Genomic DNA, 24,189 nt, shown 5'->3' on the forward strand with positions numbered 1-24,189 from the left:
GGGAGATAGTTACTTAATTCCCTTATGTGTTAATATAAATGACCTTAAGTATGCAGTCTGTTGTTTGAATGGGCTTCCCTGGTGGCTCAGAAGTAAAAAATTCACCTGCAATGCAAGAGATGTGGGTTCAACCCCTGAGTTGAGAAGATCCCCTGGAGAAGGAAATGGCAACCCACTCCAGTTTTCTTGCCTGGAGAATCCCATGGACAGAGGAGCCTTGCAGGCTACAGTCCATGGAGTTGCAAAAGAGTCAGACATGACTTAGCAACTAAACAACAAGCAACAACAATTATAGTTTGAAGGGATATTACATATTATAAATCTTCATATTGGATTAGGTAAATGAATAGGTTACTTACACACCTGAAGCATTTGGAGTAATATCTGTGTTAAAGTAGGTAAATAGTGGACAGAATGAACATTCAAGCTTCTTGCAGGTTCTAGCCCTAAGGCTACTATGCAGCAAAGGACATGGCATTCCTAGAATTCCAGTTGTACAGCCCAGCCTACCTACCTCATAGTAGGCCCAGAACCCAGCCTCCCTGGTGTAGGGCCCAGCAGGACCAGCGCCAGAAGTGGGGGCACCAATGCCATTGTTGGAAACATCTCTTAGGACAAAATTGTGTCCGTAGGCAGGGAATCCAACGATGAGCTTCTCAGCCGGGGCCCCATTGTTCTTCCAGTAGTTCATGGCATATTCCTGAAAAGGTAGCAGGTGAGTTAGAAGCCCACCTAGATGAAGACCCCAAGCTTAGTTATGCTAGTCCACTGACCTAACAGGTAAAATTTAATGATGCTCATGACATAGATTAGTTTGTACTTTTTCAAAACTATTTTGGTGAGGTTATAGTTAATGAGATAAAATCGGTCACCTAGGAGAGTTATCCAAATGAGATTTTGCAGAATTTATGTTTGTTTTGTTCCTGAATCTGCATGTAATTTACAACATCTCTGGTCTGCATTTGCATCTGTGTGGAGACTCACCACATTGAGGTAAGCATTGCTGCCAGTGTCAGTTGGGTATTTGTAGAGAGGGCTATTCTCACTGGTGTAGCCTTCCCAGGAGCCATGGAAGTCATAGGTCATGACATGGATGAAGTCCAGGTACCTGAGGTAGAATAAAGGGTTGTAAAGCATTTCCCATGGCTATTTCCCACACTTACGTGGGCATCCCTGGTAGCTCAACAGTAAAGAATCCACCTGCCAATGCAGGAGACACAGGTTCTGAACCTGGGTAGGAAAGATCCCCTAGAGATGGAAATGGCAATTCACTCAAGTATTCTTGCCTGGGAAATCCCTTGGACCTAGGAGCCTGGTGGGCTACAGTCCATAGGGTCCCAAGAGTTGGACAAGACTTAGTGACTAAATAACAATAGTAGTTATCTCCCCCACTTAAGCGAGCAAAAGATACCACTTCCAAAACACCCTAAACAAAGTCCCTGGGTAGCAAGACAAAGGATAAGTCTACCTTGCAAGAGTGATGCCTGCAGGAGGTTTGAGGATAAAGTAAGTCACTCACTGGGATAGCTGGGGAATCTCATAGCCAGCCTGGATATTGGCGATGCCAGCAGGTACTGCAGCAGTGACCAGCAGCCTGGGCTTGTTGGTTTGTTTGGCTTCCTGTTCAAAAGCTTCACGTGTTTCCTATAGAATAATCAAGTATAGTAAAGCATCTATGAAACTGATTTCAACTCCTTAACTATTAATAAATTTGTATTTGTATAATGCTTTACTTTTTCAAAGTGCTTTCACATATTTTATCTTACTTTTGTTTCTCAATACCCCTAGAAAATAGACAGGATTGATGGTATTGATTGTATAGCTAATATGTGTGTAAGTTAGACAGTTTCACCAAAGTCTCACAGCAAGTTAGTAGCCAGGTCATGACCAAAACCCAGGTCCCAGATGATCAGTCAGAGCTCTACTTATATCACTGCACTATGAAGTTACAGTCACTGTAATAATTTATATCCAGGTTTTAGCAGTACAGAAATTTGCTTCCCTTTGTTGAGTAAATGAGCTACTTTATTGGACTGATGTCCCAACAAATGAGATGTTCAGTTGGTCAATGAGGAAGCTATTAACAGCCAGGTGATAGGTTCCCTTTCAATGCTAGAGGTTAATCCACCTTTATTCTGTGTGACTCTAATCTCATCCTGAGTACTGAATTCAATTTTCATAACTGCATTATTAGGGTGTACCAGAGTCTGCTCTAGTGAAGAATGTGTCTAAAAATTGTCATATGTATACTTGTTAAATGAACTAGGTTATTTAACTAGAAGAAGAAAAATTGTTAACAAGATATTATAGCTGTCTTCAAACATTGGACCAACCAATATACTGCCAAAGGGAGAAGCTTTATTCTTTGATAATTCAGTGAACAGAGCTAGAACCAATGATTGGAAGTTATTAATTGTGACTGGAAGTATATCTTGACTAAGAATATAGATGTTCTTTTTGATCATTAGAGCTGTTCAACAAGTAACTGGATTGATTTTTCAACCAATGAATTACTTAATATTGAAATTATTGGATACTGGCAGACAATCTGGTATAACAGATGGTATAGGAAAAATCTCTGTCTTGGGGGAAGGTAAATCTATGAAAGCCTTCCTCAGTGATCAGTGCAAAGAAATAGAGGAAAACAATAGGATGGGAAAGACTAGAGATCTCTTCAAGAAAATTAGAGATACAAAGGGAACATTTCATGCAAAGATGGGCTTGATAAAGGACAGAAATGGTATGGACCTAACAGAAGCAGAAGATATTAAGAAGAGGTGGCAAGAATACACAGAAGAACTGTACAGAAAAGATCTTCATGACCCAGATAATCACGATGGTGCAATCACTCACCTAGAGCCAGACATCCTGGAATGTGAAGTCAAGTGGGCCTTAGGAAGCATCACTACGAACAAAGCTAGTGGAGGTGATGGAATTCAAGTTGAACTATTTCAAATCCTAAAAGATGATGCTGTGAAAGTGCTGCACTCAATGTCAGTAAATTTGGAAAACTTAGCAGTGGCCACAGGACTGGAAAAGGTCCGTTTCATTCCAATTCCAAAGAAAGGGAATGCCAAAGATTGCTCAAACTACAGCACAATTGCACTCATCTCACACACTAGTAAAGTAATGCTCAAAATTCTCCAAGCCAGACTTCAGCAATACGTGAACCATGAACTTCCAGATGTTCAAACTGGTTTTAGAAAAGGCAGAGGAACCAGAGATCAAATTGCCAACATCTGCTGGATCATCGAAAAAGCAAGAGAGTTTCAGAAAAACATCTATTTCTGCTTTACTGACTATGCCAAAGCCTTTGACTGTGTGGATCATAATAAACTGTGGAAAGTTCTGAAGGAGGTGGGAATACCAGACCACCTGACCTGCTTCTTGAGAAATCTGTATGTGGGTCAGGAAGCAGCAATTAGAACTGGACATGGAACAACAGACTGGTTCCAAATAGGAAAAGGAGTACGTCAAGGCTGTATATTGTCACCCTGCTTATTTAACTTATATGCAGAGTACATCATGAGAAACGCTGGGATGGAAGAAACACAAGCTGGAATCAAGATTGCCGGGAGAAATATCAATAACCTCAGATATGCAGATGACACCACCCTTATGACAGAAAGTGAAGAACTAAAGAGCTTCTTGATGAAAGTGAAAGAGGAGAGTGAAAAGTTGACTTAAAGCTCAATGTTCAGAAAACTAAGATCATGGCATCTGGTCCCATCACTTCATGGGAAATAGATGGGGAAACAATGGAAACAGTGGCTGACTTTATTTTTTTGGGCTCCAAAATCACTGCAGATGATGATTGCAGCCATGAAATTAAAAGACACTCCTTGGAAGGAAAGTTATGGCCAACCTAGATAGCATATTTAAAAGCAGAGACATTACTTTGTCAACAAAAGTCCGTCATGTCAAGGCTATGGTTTTTCCAGTAGTCATGTATGGATATGAGAGTTAGACTATAAAGAAAGCTGAGCGCCACAGAATTGATGCTTTTGAACTGTGGTGTTGGAGAAGACTCTTGAGAGTCCCTTGGACTGCAAGGAGATCCAACCAGTCCATCCTAAAGGAGATCAGTCCTGGGTGTTCATTGGAAGGACTGATGTTGAAGCTGAAACTCCAATACTTTGGCCACCTGATGCGAAGAGCTGACTCATTTGAAAAGACCCTGATGCTGGGAAAGATTGAGGGCAGGAGGAGAAGGGGACGACAGAGGATGAGATGGTTGGATGGCATCACTGACTCAATGGACATGGGTTTGGGTAAACTCTGGCAGTTGGTGATGGATAGGGAGGCCTGGTGTGCTGTGGTTCATGGGGTCGCAAAGAGTCGGACACGACTGAGTGACTGAACTGAACTGAAATCTAAAATCCATCCTTTCTTTTCTCACTCCATTCATTTTTGCTTTGTGATCTCTTAATTATTTAACTTTGTTTATGATGTCAATACAATATATCAAATCAAGTTCTTGTCCTGAACACGTTTGTCATTCATCCAATATCTATTCATCCAGTGTCTATTGGGCATTCTTAAGACACCCTACAATTTCCTCTCACTCATCATGTTCAAAGACAAATTAATGAGTTTTTCTTCTTGTTTCAAATCTACCTTCTTCCTGTATTTACCATCTTAGTTAAGAGGACCACAGTCAAATCAGTTCTCAAGGACAGAAAACTGGAAGTTCTCTCTTTTCCCACTTCCAATTGGTCTCCAAATCCTATTGATTCTACCTTCCTAATATCTCTTATATACTTCCTCTTTCTGTTCTCACTGTTAGGATCTATGTTCAGGTCTTCAGCATTTCTGGCTTGAGTTATTGTAATAGCCTCCTAACTCTCTCCCTGTCTCCCTACCCCCTTCTAATTCATCCTCCATGGTTAAAGTCAGAGTAATCCTTCTAAAACATGAGTTTTGCCATATCTCTAGATTACTTAAAAATCCTTCAAAAAATTAGTACTCATTAGTACCCATGTAGTGGTAGTTATGACACCTATTAGTTGTTTGATGTTAGGTTACTTAAACTCTTTATATTTTAGCTTTCTCATTTGTAAAATAAAGGTTATGATACTTATAGTATCTTTATCATAGGGTACATAGGAAGATGAAATGGGTTATGACTTTAAAAACAGCTTATAAAATTGTGGCTGGCACATAACACACGTAATGTTGTTGTTGTTGTTGTTATCAAATGCTGTTGAATGTAGGCCTGATATCCAAGAATCTTTGTGAAGCAAAGATTCTATAAGTCTAAACTCCAGTTTACTTTCATTCTGGAACCACCAGATTCTCCTTGTAAAGAATTCTTCTTTGAATTTTCTCGGGCTCGACGCTGCCACCTTCCTCCTCACCTGCACCAAGACAGTGAAGAGATGCTTGTCCTGAGAAGGGCTTCCACGAGAGCCAGGGTACTCCCAATCAAAATCCAGCCCGTCAAATCCATACTGGTGCAGGAATTTGATGACTGAAGAAATGAAAGTCTTGCGGTTCTCCGGAGTGGCTACCATGGCAGTGAAACTGAGGGAGATTCAAAGAAGGCAGAGTGAGGCCTTGGTGGCCATAACACCTTGTTGTAAAGTCAAACTCCTATATTTTTGCCTCAAAGCTTTTCACTAGGGCCCAAAGCCCAGATAAAAGTATATTGCTGGTTTTCCCCTGTACTTATTTTATATAACTACTCTGCCAGCCCTGGTACCTCAAAGTTCTCTTTACTTTGTTATCCACCCAACTCTGATTTTTCTCCCAAGTTGGACCTGTTGCTTTGAATGCCTATCTACCTTGGCCGACTGTGTTGTCTCTCTAAATAGTCTCTGAAGTTCATATGCCCTCAAAAGAGTCTCCTTATTTATTTTCATGACTTTTTCTTCCTTTCTTCCAGAAGGTAAATGGAGAAAAGTGCTATAATACTATCCTCAAGCGTTGTGGTTCTGAAATATTTTAAGAAGAGATTGTTTTGAAGTCTCGGTAACTAAATCTCTGTGAATGGAGTCCTAGAATATCCATCTAAATGTTCAGTTCAGTTCAGTTCAGCCACGCAGTTGTGTCCGACTCTTGGTGACCCCATGAATTGCAGCACGCCAGGCCTCCCTGTCCATCACCAAATCCCGGAGTTTACCCAAACCCATGTCCATCGAGTCAGTGATGCCATCCAACCATCTCATCCTCTGTCATCCCCTTCTCCTCCTGCCCCCAATCCTTCCCAGCATCAGGGTCTTTTCCAATGAGTCAACTCTTCACATCAGGTGGCCAAAGTATTGGAATTTCAGCTTCAACATCAGTCCTTCTTCCAATGAACACCCAGGACTGATCTCCTTTAGGATGGATTGATTGGATCTCCTTGCAGTCCAAGGGATTCTCAAGAGTCCTCTCCAACACCACAGTTCAAAAGCATCAATTCTGCTGCACTCAGCTTTCTTCACCGTCCAACTCTCACATCCATACATGACCACTGGAAAAACCATAGCCTTGACATGACGGACTTTTGTTGACAAAGTAATATCTCTGTTTTTAAATATGCTATCTATGTTGGCCATAACTTTCCTTCCAAGGAGTAAGCGTCTTTTAATTTCATGGCTGCAATCACTATCAGCAGTGATTTTGGAGCCCAAAAAAATAAAGTCAGCCACTGTTTCCATTGTTTCCCCATCTATTTCCCATGAAGTGATGGGACCAGATGCCATGATCTTAGTTTTCTGAACGTTGAGCTTTAAGTCAACTTTTTTACTCTCCTCTTTCACTTTCATCAAGAAGCTCTTTAGTTCTTCACTTTCTGTCATAAGGGTGGTGTCATCTGCATATCTGAGGTTATTGATATTTCTCCCGGCAATCTTGATTCCAGCTTGTGTTTCTTCCATCCCAGCGTTTCTCATGATGTACTCTGCATATAAGTTAAATAAGCAGGGTGACAATATACAGCTGAATGTAAACATATATAATAAATTGTGTTCTATTTAGTATTGAGATTCTGGTATAGTAATTTATTTAAATAGCATATTTGTTTAATGTACCTCCTTAATATCCCATCTTAGGTTATGAAATCTGGAGAAAGAAATGGCAACCCACTCCAGTATTCTTGCCTAGAGAATCCCTTGGACAGAGGAGCCTGGTGGCCTGCTATCCATAGGGTTGCACAGAGTCGGACATGACTGAAGCGACTTAGCCTGCATGCATGCATTGGAGAAGGAAATGGCAACCCGCTCCAGTATTCTTGCCTGGAGAATCCCAGGAAGAGAGTAGCCTGGTGGGCTGCTGTCTATGGGGTCGCACAGAGTCAGACACGACTGAAGCGACTTAGCAGCACGTTATGAAATCTGAAGGGACATGGGTCACACTGGGCTAATATGTTATCCATAGCAAATTAAATGGATATCAAGCTTTCTCATAGAGGACTTACGGGGCAGTTCCAAAGTTCCAGCCTCCAATGGCCAGGAGAATTTTCAGCTGGCTGTTCCTGTAAAACAAAGTAGAGAAAAGAAAAACTTCAAAATCCATGAATGCCTCAATTTAAAATAATAATGCTTTGTATTGGGCCGGATTATAAATTTTCATGTTGTCTTGATAAGATATTCTGTAGAACAATTTCCCATCACTACAGAACACTTTCTTTACAAAAATTATTTGTGTTCTCATTATGAATGCACAGAGTTCTCTAGAGAAATCTAAATTAGAGGACTGTTTTTTGCCTTGAGAATAAAAGAACAGTTTATCCATGAGTTAAAAAGAACGTGGGATTCCCAGGTGACGCTAGTGGTAAAGTGTCTGCTTGCCAATGCAGGAGACATAAGAGAAGCAGGTTTGATCCCTGGGTAGAGAAGATCTCCTGGAAGAGGGAATGGCAACCCACTCCAGTATTCTTGCCTGGAGCATCCCATGGACAGAGGAGTCTGACGGGCTACAGTCCAGAGGGTCACAAAGAGCAGGACACGACTGAAGCAACTTAGGGTATAAAAGAGACATATAAGCATACTATAGTTTAAAATATTATAGTAAAAGATTGAGAAAAAAAATATGTTGATGCTTATGAAACTACAGAGCTTCCCTGGTGGCTCAGAAGGTAAAGAATCTGTCTGCAATGCAGGGGACCCAGGTTCGATCTCTGGGTGGGAAGATCCACTAGAGGAGGAAATGGCAACACACTCCAGTATTTTTGCAAGGAGAATCTGATGGACAGAGGAGCCTGGCAGGCTACAGTCCAGGGTGGGGGGGTAGCGAGGGGCGAGTGGTCACAAAGAGTCAGACATGACTTAGTGACTAACACTATTAGGGTAAGCCCTTCTCGTGGGATGGATGTTTCAGCGCAGCACTTGATGGGTGAGCAGGATCTCCTGGACCATATCCTGGAAGTTCTTTTCTGCAGCTATCCCTGCTTGAAACTCTCAAAGTTCCTCTTCCTTCTCTGCTTCTTTGGCCTAATGTTGGAAGCCCATTTACATCTGAAGTTGCTTCCAGTACTCCTGGGCTAAACCGCAGCAAGTAAGTGTCTTATAAAATTCTCCCTCTCTTCACAGTTAAGCTCTTTAAGATCTTCATTTATGAGTTCCTGTTCCATAGGACTAGGTTTTTTAAAAATAGGAATGTACTGGGAATTCTTACATTCTATCCTATCAGCTGAAATGGTAAATGTTGATTGGACATAATTACTTTCTCAAACTCTGTGATAATGAATATGAATCAGTTGGCTTAGAATCATGAACATTTTCTGGACTAGTGATTCTCAAGCATCAGCTTAGATAAGAATAAAGTACAAGGACCAGAGTTGAAGGATAACATTAAAATTTCAGGTGTTTAGCCCCTTTCTCAAAGACTGTGATTCAGTTGGATTAGGGACTGAGATTTTTATCAACTGCCTCATATGTGATTTTGATGCAAGATCAATAATAGATCACAGTTTAAGAAATACCACTCTGAAAGGGCTTGGGCTTCCCAGGTGGTGCTAGTGGTAAAGAATCTGCCTGCCTATGCAGGAGATGTAAGAGATGTGGGTTCAGTCCTTGAGTGGGGAAGATCCCCTGGAGGAGGGCATGGCAACCCACTCCAATATTCTTGCCTGGAGAATCCCATGGACAGAAGAGCCTGGTGGGCTATAGTCCATACGGTCGCAAAGAGTGGGACATGACTGAAGCGGCTTAGCATGCACACATACATCATAACTCAAACTCTAGTAGCTACATTCTAGATACTGCCACTACTGATGTTTGCAATAGTCTGCAGCCTTACTTCTCCTAGATGTAACTAACCAAACAAATTAGAAATTTAAAGATACCAAGGTTTTCTTACTTGTTTTTTTTCATTTTCCCAAAAAGTAGAACTCTACTAAAATACAGCAAACTCTTCTGATTTCCTGGCCTCTGCTATGTCTAATCTTCAGTGTCCTCTGCCTCCTGCTCTCTGATTCAAGTAGCTAAGATAGTTTGCAGTTTCCTAGGTCATAAAAAAGATATCAAGAAGATGGTGGAGGAATAGGACAGGGAGACCACTTTCTCCCCCACAAATTCATCAAAAGATCATTTGAACACTGAGCAAATACCGCAAAACAACTTCTGAATGCTGGCGGAGGACACCAGGCACCCAGAAAGGCAGCCCATTGTCTTTGAAAGAAGGTAGGACAGAATATAAAAGATAAAAAGAGAGACAAAAGAGTTAGGGATGGAGAGCCGTCCTGGGGAGGGAGTCGTAAAAGAGGAGAAGTTTCCAAACACCCGGAAACCCTCTCACTGGCAGGTCTGTGGGGAATTTTGGAATCTCAGAGGGCAACATAACCGGGAGGAAAAATTAAATAAATAAAACCCACGGATTACATGCCTAACTGCAACTCCCAGCAGAGAAGTAGCCCAGATGCTCGTGTCCGCCACCAGTAAGCGGGGGCTGAACAGGGAGGTGCGGGCTGCATTGCTTAGGGTAAGGACCAGGCCTGAACGCCCTGAGGGCAATCTGAGGGAGCTAACATGAGATAGCAACCCAAACTGTGGGATAGCCAGAGAGAGAGAGAGAGAGAGAAAGAGGAAAGAGAGAAAGAGAACTTTCCTGCGAAAAGCTCTAACCTAAAACACTGCATGCCCACTCACAGAACAAAGGACTGAGAGAATACCAGAGGAGAGACAGCTGGCAGTAGACAGGCCCATCCCCTGCTAGAGGCAGGGAGGCAGGCAGGCAACAGCCAGAGCTGAAAAGGGACAATCTCCACCCCAGAGTTGGCAGCCTCTACCAAACTGCGAGCAGGCTCCCAGTTGTTAACCAAGACTTCCTGGGATCCTCGATGGTTGACATCCACCAAGAGGGTCACAGTCAGAGATCAGGTCCCCAGAGGAGACACACGACACACCTGAGACAGCACTCCCACTGCACACCCAGGAAACTGAGCGGCTGGGACCAGGGAGGTGATAAGACCCCTGGCCCCACCTGGGGAGACTGTGCTCACCAAGCACCTAGTCGCCTGAGCTGCTCAGACCTGGAAAGGGCACAAAACGCAGGTCCAACCAAGTCTGTGCCTTTGTGGAGTACCCGAGAATTTGAACCTGAATAGCTAAGACCTGGGAAGTGCACACAACCTAGGGCCCGCCTTAGACAGTTCCCTTGCAGAGCAACCTGGAGCCTGAGCAGTGTAGATCGGGAAAGCACACATACAGTGGGCGGGGACAAACCCAGATACTGCGAGCACTCCCCACACACACCAGTGATATTTGTTTGCAGTGCTCCTTCCTCCCTGCAGCACAACTGAAAAAGTGACCCTAAATAAATGATCACCTTTGCCCCCTTGTGTAAGGGAGGAAGTTAGAAGAGACTTGCAAACAGAGGAAGCCAAAATTAACAAAGAAGAGGGAACTCCTTTAGAAGTGACAGGTGCAACAGATTAAAACCCTGTAGTTAGCATTGGCTAAATTGGAAGGGACCTATAGACCTTGAGAAGAAGTAAGAGCTGAAACAAGGAACTATCTGAAACTGAACTGACCCCACACTGCCTGCCACAGCTCCAGAGAAATTCCTAGATATATTTTACTATTATCATATTTTAATTTTTTTATTTTTAAGTTCTTTATCACTCCTTTAATTTTTATTTTTAAAACCTATTACCTTGCAAAAAAAAGACCCTATTTTAAAAGCAAATTTCATATATTTTTAAAAATAACTTCTGTGATTTTTTTTAATATTGTATTTTTGACAGTCTAACTTCTACTCTAGATTTTTAATCTTTGCTTTTTGGTATTTGTTATCAATTCTGTACCTTTAAGAATCCAATCCTCAGTACCAATTTTTACTTAGGAGTGTGATTACTGGCTTGATTGCTCTCTCTCCTTTTGACTCTCCTTTTTTCTCTCCCAGGTCACTTCTATCTCCTCCCTCCCCCTTCTAATCTCTACTTAACTCTGTGACTCTCTTTGAGTGTTCTGGGCTGTGGAGAACACTTAGGGAACTGATCACAGAATAGATTGGTCTCTCTCCTTTTGACTCCCTCTCCTCTTCTCCTGGTCACCTCTATCTCCTTCCTCCCTCTTCTCTTTTCTATGGAACTTCATGAACCTCTCTGAGAGTTCCAGACTGTGCAGAGCACATAGGGAATTGATTACTGGCTAGATTTCTCTCTCCCCTTTTGATTCCCCCTCTTCTCCTCCTGATCACCTCTATCTCGCTCCTCCCTCTTCTTTTCTCCATGTAACTCTGTGAACCTCTCTGGGTGTCCCCCACTGTGGAGAATCTTCTCATCATTAACCTAGATGTTTTATCATCCATGCTGTATGGATGGAGAAGTCTTGAGACTACTGTAAGAATACGACTGAAAGCCAGAGGCAGGAGGCTTAAATCCAAAACTTGAGAACACCAGAAAACTCCTGACTCCAGGGAACATTAATCAACAAGAGCTCATCCAAAAGCCTCCATACCCACACTGAAACCAAGCTCCACCAAAGAGCCAACAAGTTTCAGAGCAAGACATTCCAAGCTAATTCTCCAACTAAGCAGGAACATAACCCTGAGCACAAAAATACAGGTGGCCAAAAGTCACACCAAACCCATAGACACCTCAAAACTCACTGCTGGACACTTCATTGCACTCCAGAGAGAAGAGATCCAGCTCCACCCACCAGAACACCGATGCAAGCTTCCCTAGCCAGGAAACCTTGACAAGACACTCGTCCAACCCCACCCACAGGGAAGAACCTCCACAATAAAGAAGAACCACCAACTTCCAGCATACAGAAAGGCCACCTCAAACACAGCAACCTAAACAAGATGAAAAGGCAGAGAAATATTCAGCAGGTAAAGGAACATGATAAAAGACCATCAAACCAAACAAAAGAGGAGGAGATAGGAAGTCTACCTGAAAAAGAATTCAGAATAGTGATAGTAAAAATGATCCAAAATATTGAAAACAAAATGGAGTTACAGATAAATGGTCTGGAGACAAGGATTGAGAAGATGCAAGAAAAGTTTAACAAGGGCCTAGACAAAATAAAAAAGAGTCAATCAATAATGAATGATGCAATAACTGAAATCAAAAGCACTCTGGAGGGAACCAACAGTAGAATAACTGAGGAAGAAGAGAGGATAAGTGAGGTAGAAGATAGAATGGTAGAAATAAATGAAGCAGAGAGGAAAAAAGAAAAAAGAATTAAAAGAAATGAGGACAACCTCAGAGACCTCTGGGACAATGTTGAATGCCCCAACATTCGAATCATAGGAGTCCCAGAAAAAGAAGACAAAAAGAAAGGCCTTGAGAAAATGCTTGAGGAGATAATAGTTGAAAACTTCCCTAAAATGGGGGAGCAAATAGCCACCAAAGTCCAAGAAACCCAGAGAGTCCCAAACAGGATAAACCCAAGGTGAAACACCCCAAGACACATATTAATCAAATTAACAAAGATCAAACACAAAGAACAAATATTAAAAGCAGCGATTGAAAAACAACAAATAACTCACAAAGGGATCCCCATAAGGATAACAGCTGATCTTTCAATAGAAACTCTTCAGGCCAGAAGGGAATGGCAAGACATAGTGATGAAAAAGAAAAACCTACAACCCAGATTACTGTACCAAGCAAGGATCTTATTTAAATATGAAGGAGAAATTGAAAGCTTTACGGACAAGCAAAAGCTGAGAGAATTCAGCGCCACCAAACCAGCTCTTCAACAAATGCTAAAGGATCTTCTCTAGACAGGAAACACAGAAAAAATTTATAAACTCGAACCCAAAACAACAAAGTAAATGGCAATGAGATCATACTTATCAATAATTACCTTAAATGTAAATGGGTTGAACGCCCCAACCAAAAGACAAAGATTAGCTGAATGGATACAAAAACAAGACCCCTATATATGCTGTCTACAAGAGACCCACTTCAAACCTAGGGACACATATAGACTGAAAGTGAAGGGCTGGAAAAAGATATTTCATGCAAATGGAGACGAAAAGAAAGCAGGAGTAGCAATACTCACATCAGATAAAATAGACTTTGAAATAAAGGCCATGAAAAGACACAAAGAAGGACACTACCTAATGATCAAAGGATCAATCCAAGAAGAAGTGTAACAATTGTAAATATATATGCAACCAACATAGGAGCACCACAATATGTAAGGCAAATGCTAACAAGTATGAAAGAATAAATTAACAGTAACACAATAATAGTGGAAGATTTTAATATCCCACTCACACCTATGGATAGATCAACTAAACAGAAAATTAGCAAGGAAACACAAGCTTTAAATGATACAATGGACCAGTTAGACCTAATTGATATCTATAGGACATTTCACCCTAAAACAATGAATTTCACCTTTTTTCTCAAGTGCACACGGAAACTTCTCCAGGATAGATCACATCCTGGGCCATAAATCTAGCCTTGGTAAATTCAAACAAATTGAAATCATCTCAAGCATCTTTTCTGACCACAATGCGGTAAGATTAGATGTCAATTACAGGAAAAAAAGCTATTGAAAATACAAACACATGGAAGCTAAACAACACACTTCTGAATAACCAACAAATCACAGAAGAAATCAAAAAAGAAATTAAAATATGCATAGAAACGAATGAAAATGAAAACACAACAACCCAAAACCAATGGGATTCAGTAAAAGCAGTGCTAAGGGGAAGGTTCATAGCAATACAAACTTACCTCAAGAAACAGGAGAGAAATCAAATAAATAACCTAACTCTATACCTAAAGCAACTAGAAAAAGAAGAAATGAAGCACTCCAGGGTTAGTAGAAGGAAAGAAATAATAAAAATTAGGGCAGAAATAAATTCAAAAGAAACGAAGGAGACTATAGCAAAAATCAACAAAGCTAAAAGCTGGTTCTTTGAAAAGATAAATAAATAGACAAACCATTAGCCAGACTCATCAAGAAAAAAAGGGAGAAGAATCAAATCAACAAAATTGGAAATCAAAATGGAGAAATCACACAGACAACACAGAAAAACAAAGGATCATAAGAGACTATTATCAGCAACTATATGCCAATAAAATGGACAACTTGGAAGAAATGGGGAAATTCTTAGAAAAGTATAACTTTCCAAAACTGAACCAGGAAGAAATAGAAAATCTTAACAGATCCATCGCAAGCACGGATCGAAACTGTAATCAGAATTCCTCCAAAAAACAAAAGCCCAGTACCAGACGGCTACACAGCTGAATTCTACCAAAAATTTAGTGAAGAGCTAACACCTATCCTACTCAAACTCTTCCAGAAAACTGCAGAGGAAGGTTAGCTTCCAAACTCATTTTATGAGGCCACCATCAACCTAATACCAAAACCAGACAAAGATGCCACACAAAAAAGAAACCTACAGGCCAATATCACTGATGAACATAGATGCAAAAATCCTTAACAAAATTCTAGCACACAGAATCCAACAACATATTAAAAAGATCGTACATCATGACCAAGTGGGCTTTATCCCAGGGATGCAAGGATTCTTCAATATTCACAAATCAATCAATGTGATACACTACATTAACAAATTGAAAGATAAAAACCATATGATTATCTCAGTAGATGCAGAGAAAGCCTTTGACAAAATTCAACATCCATTTATGATAAAAAAAAAAAAAAATCCTCCAGAAAGCAGGCATAGAAGGAACATGCCTCAACATAATAAAAGCCATACATGATAAACCTACAGCAAACATTATCCTCAATGGTGAAAAATTGAAAGCATTTCCCCTAAAATCAGGAACAATACAAGGATGCCCACTCTCACCACTACTATTCAACATAGTTTTGGAAGTTTTAGCCACAGCAATCAGAGAAGAAAAAGAAATAAAAGGAATCCAGATTGGAAAGAAGTAAAACTCTCACTGTTTGCAGATGACATGATCCTCTACATAGAAAACCCTAAAGACTCCACCAGAAAATTACTAGAGCTAATCAATGAATATAGTAAAGTTGCAGGACCTAAAATTAACACACAGAAATCCCTTGCATTCCTATACACTAACAATGAGAGAACAGAAAGAGAAATTAAAGAAACAATTCCATTCAGCATTGCAACAAAAATAATAAAATACTTAGGAATATATCTACCTAAAGAAACAAAAGACCTATATATATAAAACTATAAAACATTGATGAAAGAAATCAAAGATGACACAAATAGATGGAGAAATATACCATGTTCATGGATCGGAAAAATCAATATACTGAAAATGAGTATACTACCCAAAGCAATCTATAGATTCAATGCAATCCCTATCAAGCTACCAACAGTATTTTTCAGAGAACTAGAACAAATAATTTCACAATTTGTATGGAAATACAAAAAACCTCTAATAGCCAAAGCAATCTTGAGAAGGAAGAATGCACCTGGAGGAATCAACCTGCCTGACTTCAGACTATACTACAAAGTAACTGGTCATCAAGACAGTATGGTACTGGCACAAAGACAGAAACATAGACCAATGGAACAAAATAGAAAGCCCAGAGATAAGTCCACACACCTATGGATACCTTATCTTTGACAAAGGAGACAAGAATGTACGATGGAGAAAAGACAATCTCTTTAACAAATGGTGCTGGGAAAACTGGTCAACCACCTGTAAAAGAATGAAACTAGAACACTTCCTAACACCATACACAAAAATAAACTCAAAATGGATCAAAGATCTAAATGTAAGACCAGAAACTATAAAACTCCTAGAGGAAAACATAGGCAAAACACTCTGACGTAAATCACAGCAGGATCCTCTATGACCCACTTCCCAGAGTAATGGAAATAAAAGCGAAAATAAACAAATGGGACCTAATTAAACTTAAAAGCTTTTGCACAATGAAGGAAACTATAAGCAAGGTGAGAAGACAGCCTTCAGAATGAGAGAAAATAATAGCAAATGAAGCAACTGACAAACAATTAATCTCAAAAATATACAAGCAACTCCTGCAGCTCAATTCCAGAAAAATAAATGACCCAATCAAAAAATGGGTCAAAGAACTAAACAGACATTTCTCCAAAGAAGACATACAGATGGCTAACAAACACATGAAAAGATGCTCAACATCTCTCATTATTAGAGAAATGCAAATCAAAACCACAGTGAGGTACCATTTCATGCCAGTCAGAATGGCTGCTATCCAAAAGTCTACAAGCAATAAATGCTGGAGAGGGTGTGGAGAAAACGGAACCCTCTTACACTGTTGGTGGGATTGCAAACTAGTACAGGCACTATGGAGAACAGTGTGGAGATTCCTTAAAAAACTGGGAACAGAACTGCCATATGACCCAGCAATCCCACTGCTGGGCATACACACTGAGGAAACCAGAACTGAAAGAGACACGTGTACCCCAATGTTCATTGCAGCACTGTTTATAAAGCCAGGACATGGAAGCAACCTAGATGTCCATCAGCAGGTGAATGGATAAGGAAGCTGTGGTACATATACACAATGGAATATTACTCAGCCATTAAAAAGAATACATTTGAGTCAGTTCTATTGAGATGGATGAAACTGGAGCCCATTATACAGAGTGAAGTAAGCCAGAAAGAAAAACACCAATACAGTATACTAATGCATATATATGGAATTTGAAAGATGGTAACGATAACCCTATATACGAGACAGAATAAGAGACACAGATGCACAGAACAGTCTTATGGACTCTGAGGGAGAAGGTGAGGGCGGGACGTTCTGAGAGAATAGCATCAAAACATGTATATTATCATATGTGAAACAGAACACCATTCCAGGTCCGATGCACGAGACGAATGCTCAGGGCTGGGGCAATGGGATGACCCAGAGGGATGGGATGGGGAGGGAGGTGGGAGGGGGGTTCAGGATGGGGAACACATGTAAACCCAGGGCTGATTCACTTCGATGTATGACAAAAACCACTACAATATTGTAAAGTAATTAGCCCCCAATGAAAATAAATAAATTTATTAAAAAAAAAAAAAGAAAGACACATGTGTACCCTAATGTTCATCGCAGCACTGTTTACAATAGCCAGGACATGGAAGCAACCTAGATGTCCAGTGGCAGACGAATGGATAAGAAAGCTGTGGTACATATACACAATGGAATATTACTCAGCTATTAAAAAATGCATTTGAATCTGTTCTAATGAGCTGGATGAAACTGGAGCCCATTATACAGAGTGAAGTAAGTCAGAAAGAAAAACACCAATACACTATATTAATGCATATATATGGAATTTAGAAAGATGGTAATGATGACCCTATATGTGAGACAGCAAAAGAGACACAGATGTAAAGAACAGACTTTTGGACTCTGAGGGAGAAGGCGAGGGTGGGATGATTTGAGAGAATAGCATTGAAACATGTATATTATCATATATGAAATAGATCACCAGTCCAGGTTCAATGCATGAGGCAGGGTGCTCAGGGATGGTGCACTGGGATGACCCTGAGGGATGAGATGGGGAGGGAGGTGGGGGGAAGGGTCAGGATGGGGAACACATGTACACCCATGGCTGATTCATGTGAATGTATGGCAAAAACCACCACAATATTGTAAAGTAATTGGCCTCCAATTAAATAAAAAAAACAAAATCCTGCCTTGAAAGGAACAATTAAAAAAATAGATATTGATAGAGAAAGGAAGGAAGAAACAGAGCTAATTTTTTAATACTAGCTAAAGCAGGCAATGTTCTATGTTGTCTACAGCCTCAATACTTGAAGTTCACTTCCTGGACAAGAGGCATTGGCATCACTGGGAAACTTGTTATAAACACAGTGTCTTAGTTTCCACCTGAGACTCACTGAACCTGAATTGCATTTTAAGAATGACTTGTTTGCTCATTAGTTAATGTCTGGGGAGTATTGGCCTGACAGCTACTAACTCAGATATCTCCCCTTTTTCTTACTTTTTTTTCAGGTCATTGAAAGAATTGTAGTGAGCCACATCATTCCTTTCAATGGTGGTGATCTCATTGTTACTCATCCCAGCGAAGGCATAGATCAGGTGAGTGCAGAGGCAGGGGTTGATGTTGTCAGGCTTGAAGCTTCCTAGGCCTGGACGGGACTGGGCCCAGTTAGAGAAGTAGCATACCAGCTGGTAGGTAGAACCTGAGGATAGTGAGAAGTAAGAACAATGGCCTGAGTTAGGTACCACTGAAATGTGCTGTAATTGTTAGCTTTGCCTGTTTGCTTCCCTTTGCCTCAGACACCTGTTCTCTGTGCAGAGTTGGTTAGTAGGAACACCTTCACAAATGAGTTTAAAGCTTCTAATGTGGGAACCAGTCACTGACTTGAGGCTGGTTATTTTGAACTTTGAGAGATTCACTTTGTGATCTCTGCTAAGCCAGAGAATCACTTAAGAAAAGATGCCCAATAGTCCTCCTATGAAGCCCAGTGAATACCACTGTATAACTCTCAGGTGGTCATGCTGAAGAAGATAGCAGTAGCAGCCAGTACATCAAACCCATCTGTTTGTGAAGAAGACAGTAGTTTTTTTCCCTAGTACAGTTTATCTCTTGGTATACTTTTTATAAAAGTAATATTGGGATATGAAAAAATAACATTTAATACATTAAGCAGACAAAAATTGCATTTTGTATAATTTACAGAGATTGGAGGTTTATGGTAGGAAAAGATTCAGTTCAGTTCAGTCACTCAGTCGTGTCCAACTCTTTGCAATCCCATGGATCTCAGCACGCCAGGCCTCCCTGTCCACCACCAACTCCTTAAGTCCATCCAAACCCATGTCCATCGAGTCGGTGATGCCATCCAACCATCTCATCCTCTGTTGTCCCCTTCTCCTCCTGCCCTCAATCTTTCCCAGCATCAGGGTCTTTTCAAATGAATCAGCTCTTCACATCAGGTGGCCAAAGTATTGGAGTTTCAGCTTCAACCTCAGTCCTTTCAATAAACACCCAGGACTGATCTCCTTTCGGATGGACTGGTTGAATCTCCTTGCAGTCCAAGGGACTCTCAAGAGTCCTCTCCAACACCACAGTTCAAAAGCATCAATTCTTCTGTGCTCAGCTTTCTTTATAGTCCAGCTCTCACATCCATACATGACCACTGGAAAAACCATCAAGGATAAAATACAGAGTCCATGACTTACCTAGCTGAGCATTCAGCAGAAATGCCAAACCTAGAGAGAAAGAAACAACATGAATTCTGAACAGGTTGTGTATATCTTGCCAAATATAATTCTGAGGCCTTGGGTACCATGCTATGGGTCATAGATGTTTACAACCCAAGTGGCACTCAGGGATTATGCCAAATAGTAGGTTTTTCAAGGAAGGCAAAGGTATTCCCTGGTGCTCAATGGTAAAGAATTTGCCTGCCAATGCAGGTGACATGGGTTTGATCCCTGGGTTGGGAAGATCCCCTAGAGGAAGTTATGGCAACCCACTCCAGTATTCTTGCCTGGGAAATCCCAAGGACCGAGGAGTGTGGTGGGCTACAGTCCATGGAGTTGCAAAAGAGTAGGATACAATTTAACGACTAAACAACAACCACAAACAAAAAAGCTACACTTCCTTTCTTTTAGTCAAAAATGAGCATGGCTCTCTATTCTTCCACTTCCATGTCAGTAACAAACATTACTGAATGTAGAGTTGGAAGTCTACTATCTATGGAAGATCTACTTACTGAAACTATCCAAAATTTACTCTACTCAGTGACTACACACCCATCCATGCTTCACTGTCCTTAACTCAGATGAATACAGCCTTCACATACAAAACATCCTCTAAATCAGTGAACTCAGTATCTCCGGGAGCCTTGGGATTTATTTAAACCAAGTTTAAGAACACTTAAACCTGAAGAGAAGAACAAGGAACTGTGAGGCAAGACACCAGATGGCATTCCCTGGCTTCTACCAGAGCTTTTTTGATCTGATTGTTTTATAAATTGAATTGGAGATCTCATCTGGAAAAGCTGAAGCTATAAAAAGTTTGTAAATCTCAGCTCTAGAGCAACTAATAAGCTGTGGATACTACATGGCTCTAAATAATGTACTGAATCTACCCATTTAAAGGATTGAATTTCTGATATTTTTATAATATATCAGCAGTATAGTAGAACAATAAGGGATAAAAGAGGAATAATCCTGAAAACAGTATAAAAAAAACACAACTTGTATAACTGTATCTCAGTTCCTACTGATTTCCATCTCTGAAAAAGATGGACCAAAAACACAAGCATGTAAATAAAAATAATGCCAATTAAAATGAGTTGGTGTAGGAAGATGAATAGAGAAAAGGAAACAACCCAACAAGAGATGGGAGAGTAAGACAAGCATTGGAAGAAAACTAGCTTTTCTTTCAGGACTGTTCTCGTGGCATCAATGAAGATAGAAATGCTTCCATAGTCAATTGAGAAGAGAATTAGAAGCAGACATACTTGTGCAAGTCAGGATTCCTTTGGAAATTTGAAATGATGAAAGAAGACAGAAAAACGTAGAGTTATATGTGAAGACTACTTCAAGCCTTTCAGATCCAGAGAGAAAAAGAAATCAGGTAAGAATAAGGCTCCATCTCCAATTACGGACTTACCTGTGACGAGAATAAGTTTTGCCATGGTTGCTGTCAGTATTGGTCTTGCAGAGCCTGGATTTGCCTTTTATACCATCTGACTACCAGGTCATCACACAGGATATCTTCCAAGCGGAGAGCATCTAATCCAGATGTGTATATAGCTTATCAGTAAGTCAACAGATCTCCTCCCCTACAAACAACCACTCATGGCCCTCCAACCTGCACCACCTCCCACCTCCTCTGCTTAATAAGGACAAACTATCATGTTTCCTAACAGAGTGGTAGAAACCATCACCATGAAAAGTACAAACTTGATAGGTTTTTTGGCAGTTCTCGGGGCTGATAAGCATCCATTTAAACATTATGATTAGGTTTTTATGCTGTGGACATTTTGTGCCTGGCATCAAAGCATGTATTTATTGGAAAGTAAACACTAAAAATCTTTGGAAGGTATTAGCTGTTCTTAAATTTTTTTTTTTTTTGTAGAATTAGTCTTATATAATTTGTATAATCAGTGCCTAAGGAACTTTCATCTTATTAAGTGCTACTTTATGAACATTCTACCCACACCTGTTCTTTGAAATGATCTTAGTCATGTGTGCTCAGTCACTCAGTCATGTTCGACACTTTGTGACCCCATGGACTGTAGTCCACCAGGCTCTTTCATCCATGGGATTTCCCAGGCAAGAATACTGGAGTGGGTTTCCAGAAGGAAGTGGGTTCCTTCTCCAGGGGATCTTCCCTACCCGGGTTTGGAACCCCTGTCTCCTTTATTGGCAGGCAAATTCTTTACCTCTGAGCCACCTGATGTGAGGCAACCTTAGTCATGATTATACAGTAATTTTATCTAAGAACATATGGTTCCCAAAATGTACCCTCTGGAGGTCAGTGAGAACTCCCTAATCCACAATTCCAAATTACATCTAGAAAACGTTCAAAAATATTTTGTGCTGTGGAGAGATGATAGTGATGATATTGAAGAGTTTCTTTTAATAGAAATATTTGCATCGTGACTTTTTATAAAATTTTTTGTTTAAAATTAATTCCAATCCACCCTCCTAAACATTATGCACTACTATTATCCTATAAAAAATTTCTGCTTCAGCAAAAATGATCTATTCTTTGTCCCCAACATGTTTTGCATGCCTTTGCTCACACTGTCTTTCCATACTTGGTATGTAATATCTTCTCCTTCTCTTCACTGCCTACCGCAGTATTACAGTTCTTCAAAGCCCAAGTCAGATCCTCTCTTTGAAGCTCAATGATCTCTCCTTCCTCTGAAATACTTATGTCCTGTAGTGCATACTGCCTGTGCTGGCTTCCATGATGCTGTCTTATGACAGTACCTGGAAAGCAGTTGGTGGACATATGAGTGCCCATCATGGGATGCCAGCAACTTAGCAGACATATTGTAGATATAGACTGATTTTTATTTTTATCACATTTAGAAACTATATTGTATCCATTCACCCAGTGATAATTAGGTCCTGGGTGTTTGGTTCTCACTCATAGAACCAAAGAAAGTTTGGTAGAAGTGCTGCTAGGGATTTCGGTTATAAAAATAATGTCAACAAACACTACAAGCACCTATATATGCCAGAGATCATGCTTGATGTTTATATTGTTAAGAATTTATTTTTTTCAAGTGAATAAAACCAACTTTGGGCTTCCCAAGTGGCTTAGTGGTAAAGAATCCACCTGCCAATGCAGGAGACATAAGAGATGTTGGTTTGATGCCTGGGTCAGAAAGATCCCTTAGAGAAGGAAATGGCAACCCATTCCAGTGTTCTTGCCTGGGAAATCCCATGGATAAAGAAACTGGAGGGCTACAGTCCATGGAGTCACAAAAGAGTCAGACAAGACTTAGCAACTGAAATAAACAAACAAACAACAACAAAAACCCAACTCTAGCAAGCACAAAACATTATATTAGAAGAATATGAGGAAGCTCACAGAATCAAAGATAAGAACATGGGATGTGCCACTGATAACGGCAAAAATCACATTTCTTAGGTTAGCAAAGTAGGAGGTGAGCCTAGGACCAATAAGCTCCAATTTTATTTTTTATTCATGCATCAGTCCACACAAGAATCCAAGACTTGGGAGAAATAGTCTGATTGTGTAGCTTTGAGCTTGAGCGACTCTTTGCTTAAGGAAAGAACAGGGCACTTGGCTTCAAAATCCCATCTGGATTGGCCACAAAATAAAATTCTAAAAGAACGGAGAATGAATATTGTGTGACTGAAAAACAATTAATGTTCATCAGAGGTCTCCACTTCATTATTTTATTTAGCCTATAAAAGGATTATTACTGTCACCTCAACTTTATAGATGAGAAAATTGATCAAACAAATCTTAAGCACCAGGTACTGGATTCAGTACCAAGGCTAGGGTTGTCCACAATGGAAACCTCTTAATATTTACTTTGCATTGCTTCCTTATATAAAGTGGTCGAGTTGGTGTCCTAGGTTGAACTGGGAAAGGAGATTCTATGTGGTTCAGTTCAGTTCAGCCACACAGTTGTGTCTGATACTTTGTGACCCCATGGACTGCAGCACACAAGATTTCCTGTCCGTCACCAACTCCCGGAGCTTGCTCAAACTCACATCCATCAAGTCGGTGATGCCATCCAACCATCTCATCCTCTGTCTTCCATTTCTCCTCCTGCCTTCCATCATTCCCAGCATCGGGGTCTTTTCCAATGAGTCAGGTGGCCAAGTACTGGAGTTTCAGCTCCAGTATCAGTCCTTTAAAAGAATATTCAGGACTCATTTCCTTTAGGATTGATTGGTTGGATCTCCTTGCAGTCCAGGGGACTCTCAAGAGTCTTCTCCAACACCACAGTTCAAAAGCATCAATTCTTTGGTGCTCAGCTTTCTTTATAGTCCAACTTTCACATCCATACATGACTACTGGAAAAACCATAGCCTTGACTAGATGGACCTTTGTTGGCAAAGTAATGTCTCTGGTTTTTAATATGCTGTCTAGGTTGGTCATAGCTTTTCTTCCAAGGAGCAAGTGTTTTTTAATTTCATGGTTGCAGTCACCGTCTGCAGTGATTTTGGAGCCCCATAAATAAAGTCTGTCACTGTTTCTACTGTTTCCCCATCTATTTTCCATGAAGTAATGGGACCAAATGCCATGATCTTAGTTTTCTGAATGTTGAGTTTTAAGCCAACTTTTTTGCTCTCCTCTTTCACTTTCATCAAGAAGCTCTTCAGTTCTTCACTTTCTGCCATATGTATGGTG

At 40.5% G+C, this 24,189-nt stretch overlaps 1 protein-coding gene across 3 annotated transcripts in view; it reads right to left on the reverse strand.

Moving 5' to 3' along the window:
- The window catches only part of CHIA (chitinase acidic), a 32,204-nt gene that overhangs the window by 1,842 nt on the left and 6,173 nt on the right, over positions 1 to 24,189 (reverse strand). Inside the window, exons 1-8 of one of the 3 annotated variants that reach the window (XM_081492729.1) lie at positions 20,959 to 20,983; positions 19,521 to 19,550; positions 18,319 to 18,520; positions 7,400 to 7,456; positions 5,358 to 5,523; positions 1,520 to 1,644; positions 985 to 1,108; positions 515 to 700 (exon numbers count right to left, since the gene is read on the reverse strand). In XM_081492729.1, coding sequence (XP_081348855.1) covers positions 515 to 700; positions 985 to 1,108; positions 1,520 to 1,644; positions 5,358 to 5,523; positions 7,400 to 7,456; positions 18,319 to 18,520; positions 19,521 to 19,550; positions 20,959 to 20,983 — 915 coding nt within the window. Of the gene's footprint in view, positions 1 to 514; positions 701 to 984; positions 1,109 to 1,519; positions 1,645 to 5,357; positions 5,524 to 7,399; positions 7,457 to 18,318; positions 18,521 to 19,520; positions 19,551 to 20,958; positions 20,984 to 24,189 lie in introns of those variants that run through there. The other 2 variants (XM_081492730.1, XM_081492731.1) reach the window with 2 other exon arrangements.

Source organism: Giraffa tippelskirchi, chromosome 5 (assembly GCF_054371585.1).
Source record: "Giraffa tippelskirchi isolate mGirTip1 chromosome 5, T2T-mGirTip1v1.2.pri, whole genome shotgun sequence".
Classification (NCBI taxonomy): domain Eukaryota; kingdom Metazoa; phylum Chordata; class Mammalia; order Artiodactyla; family Giraffidae; genus Giraffa; species Giraffa tippelskirchi.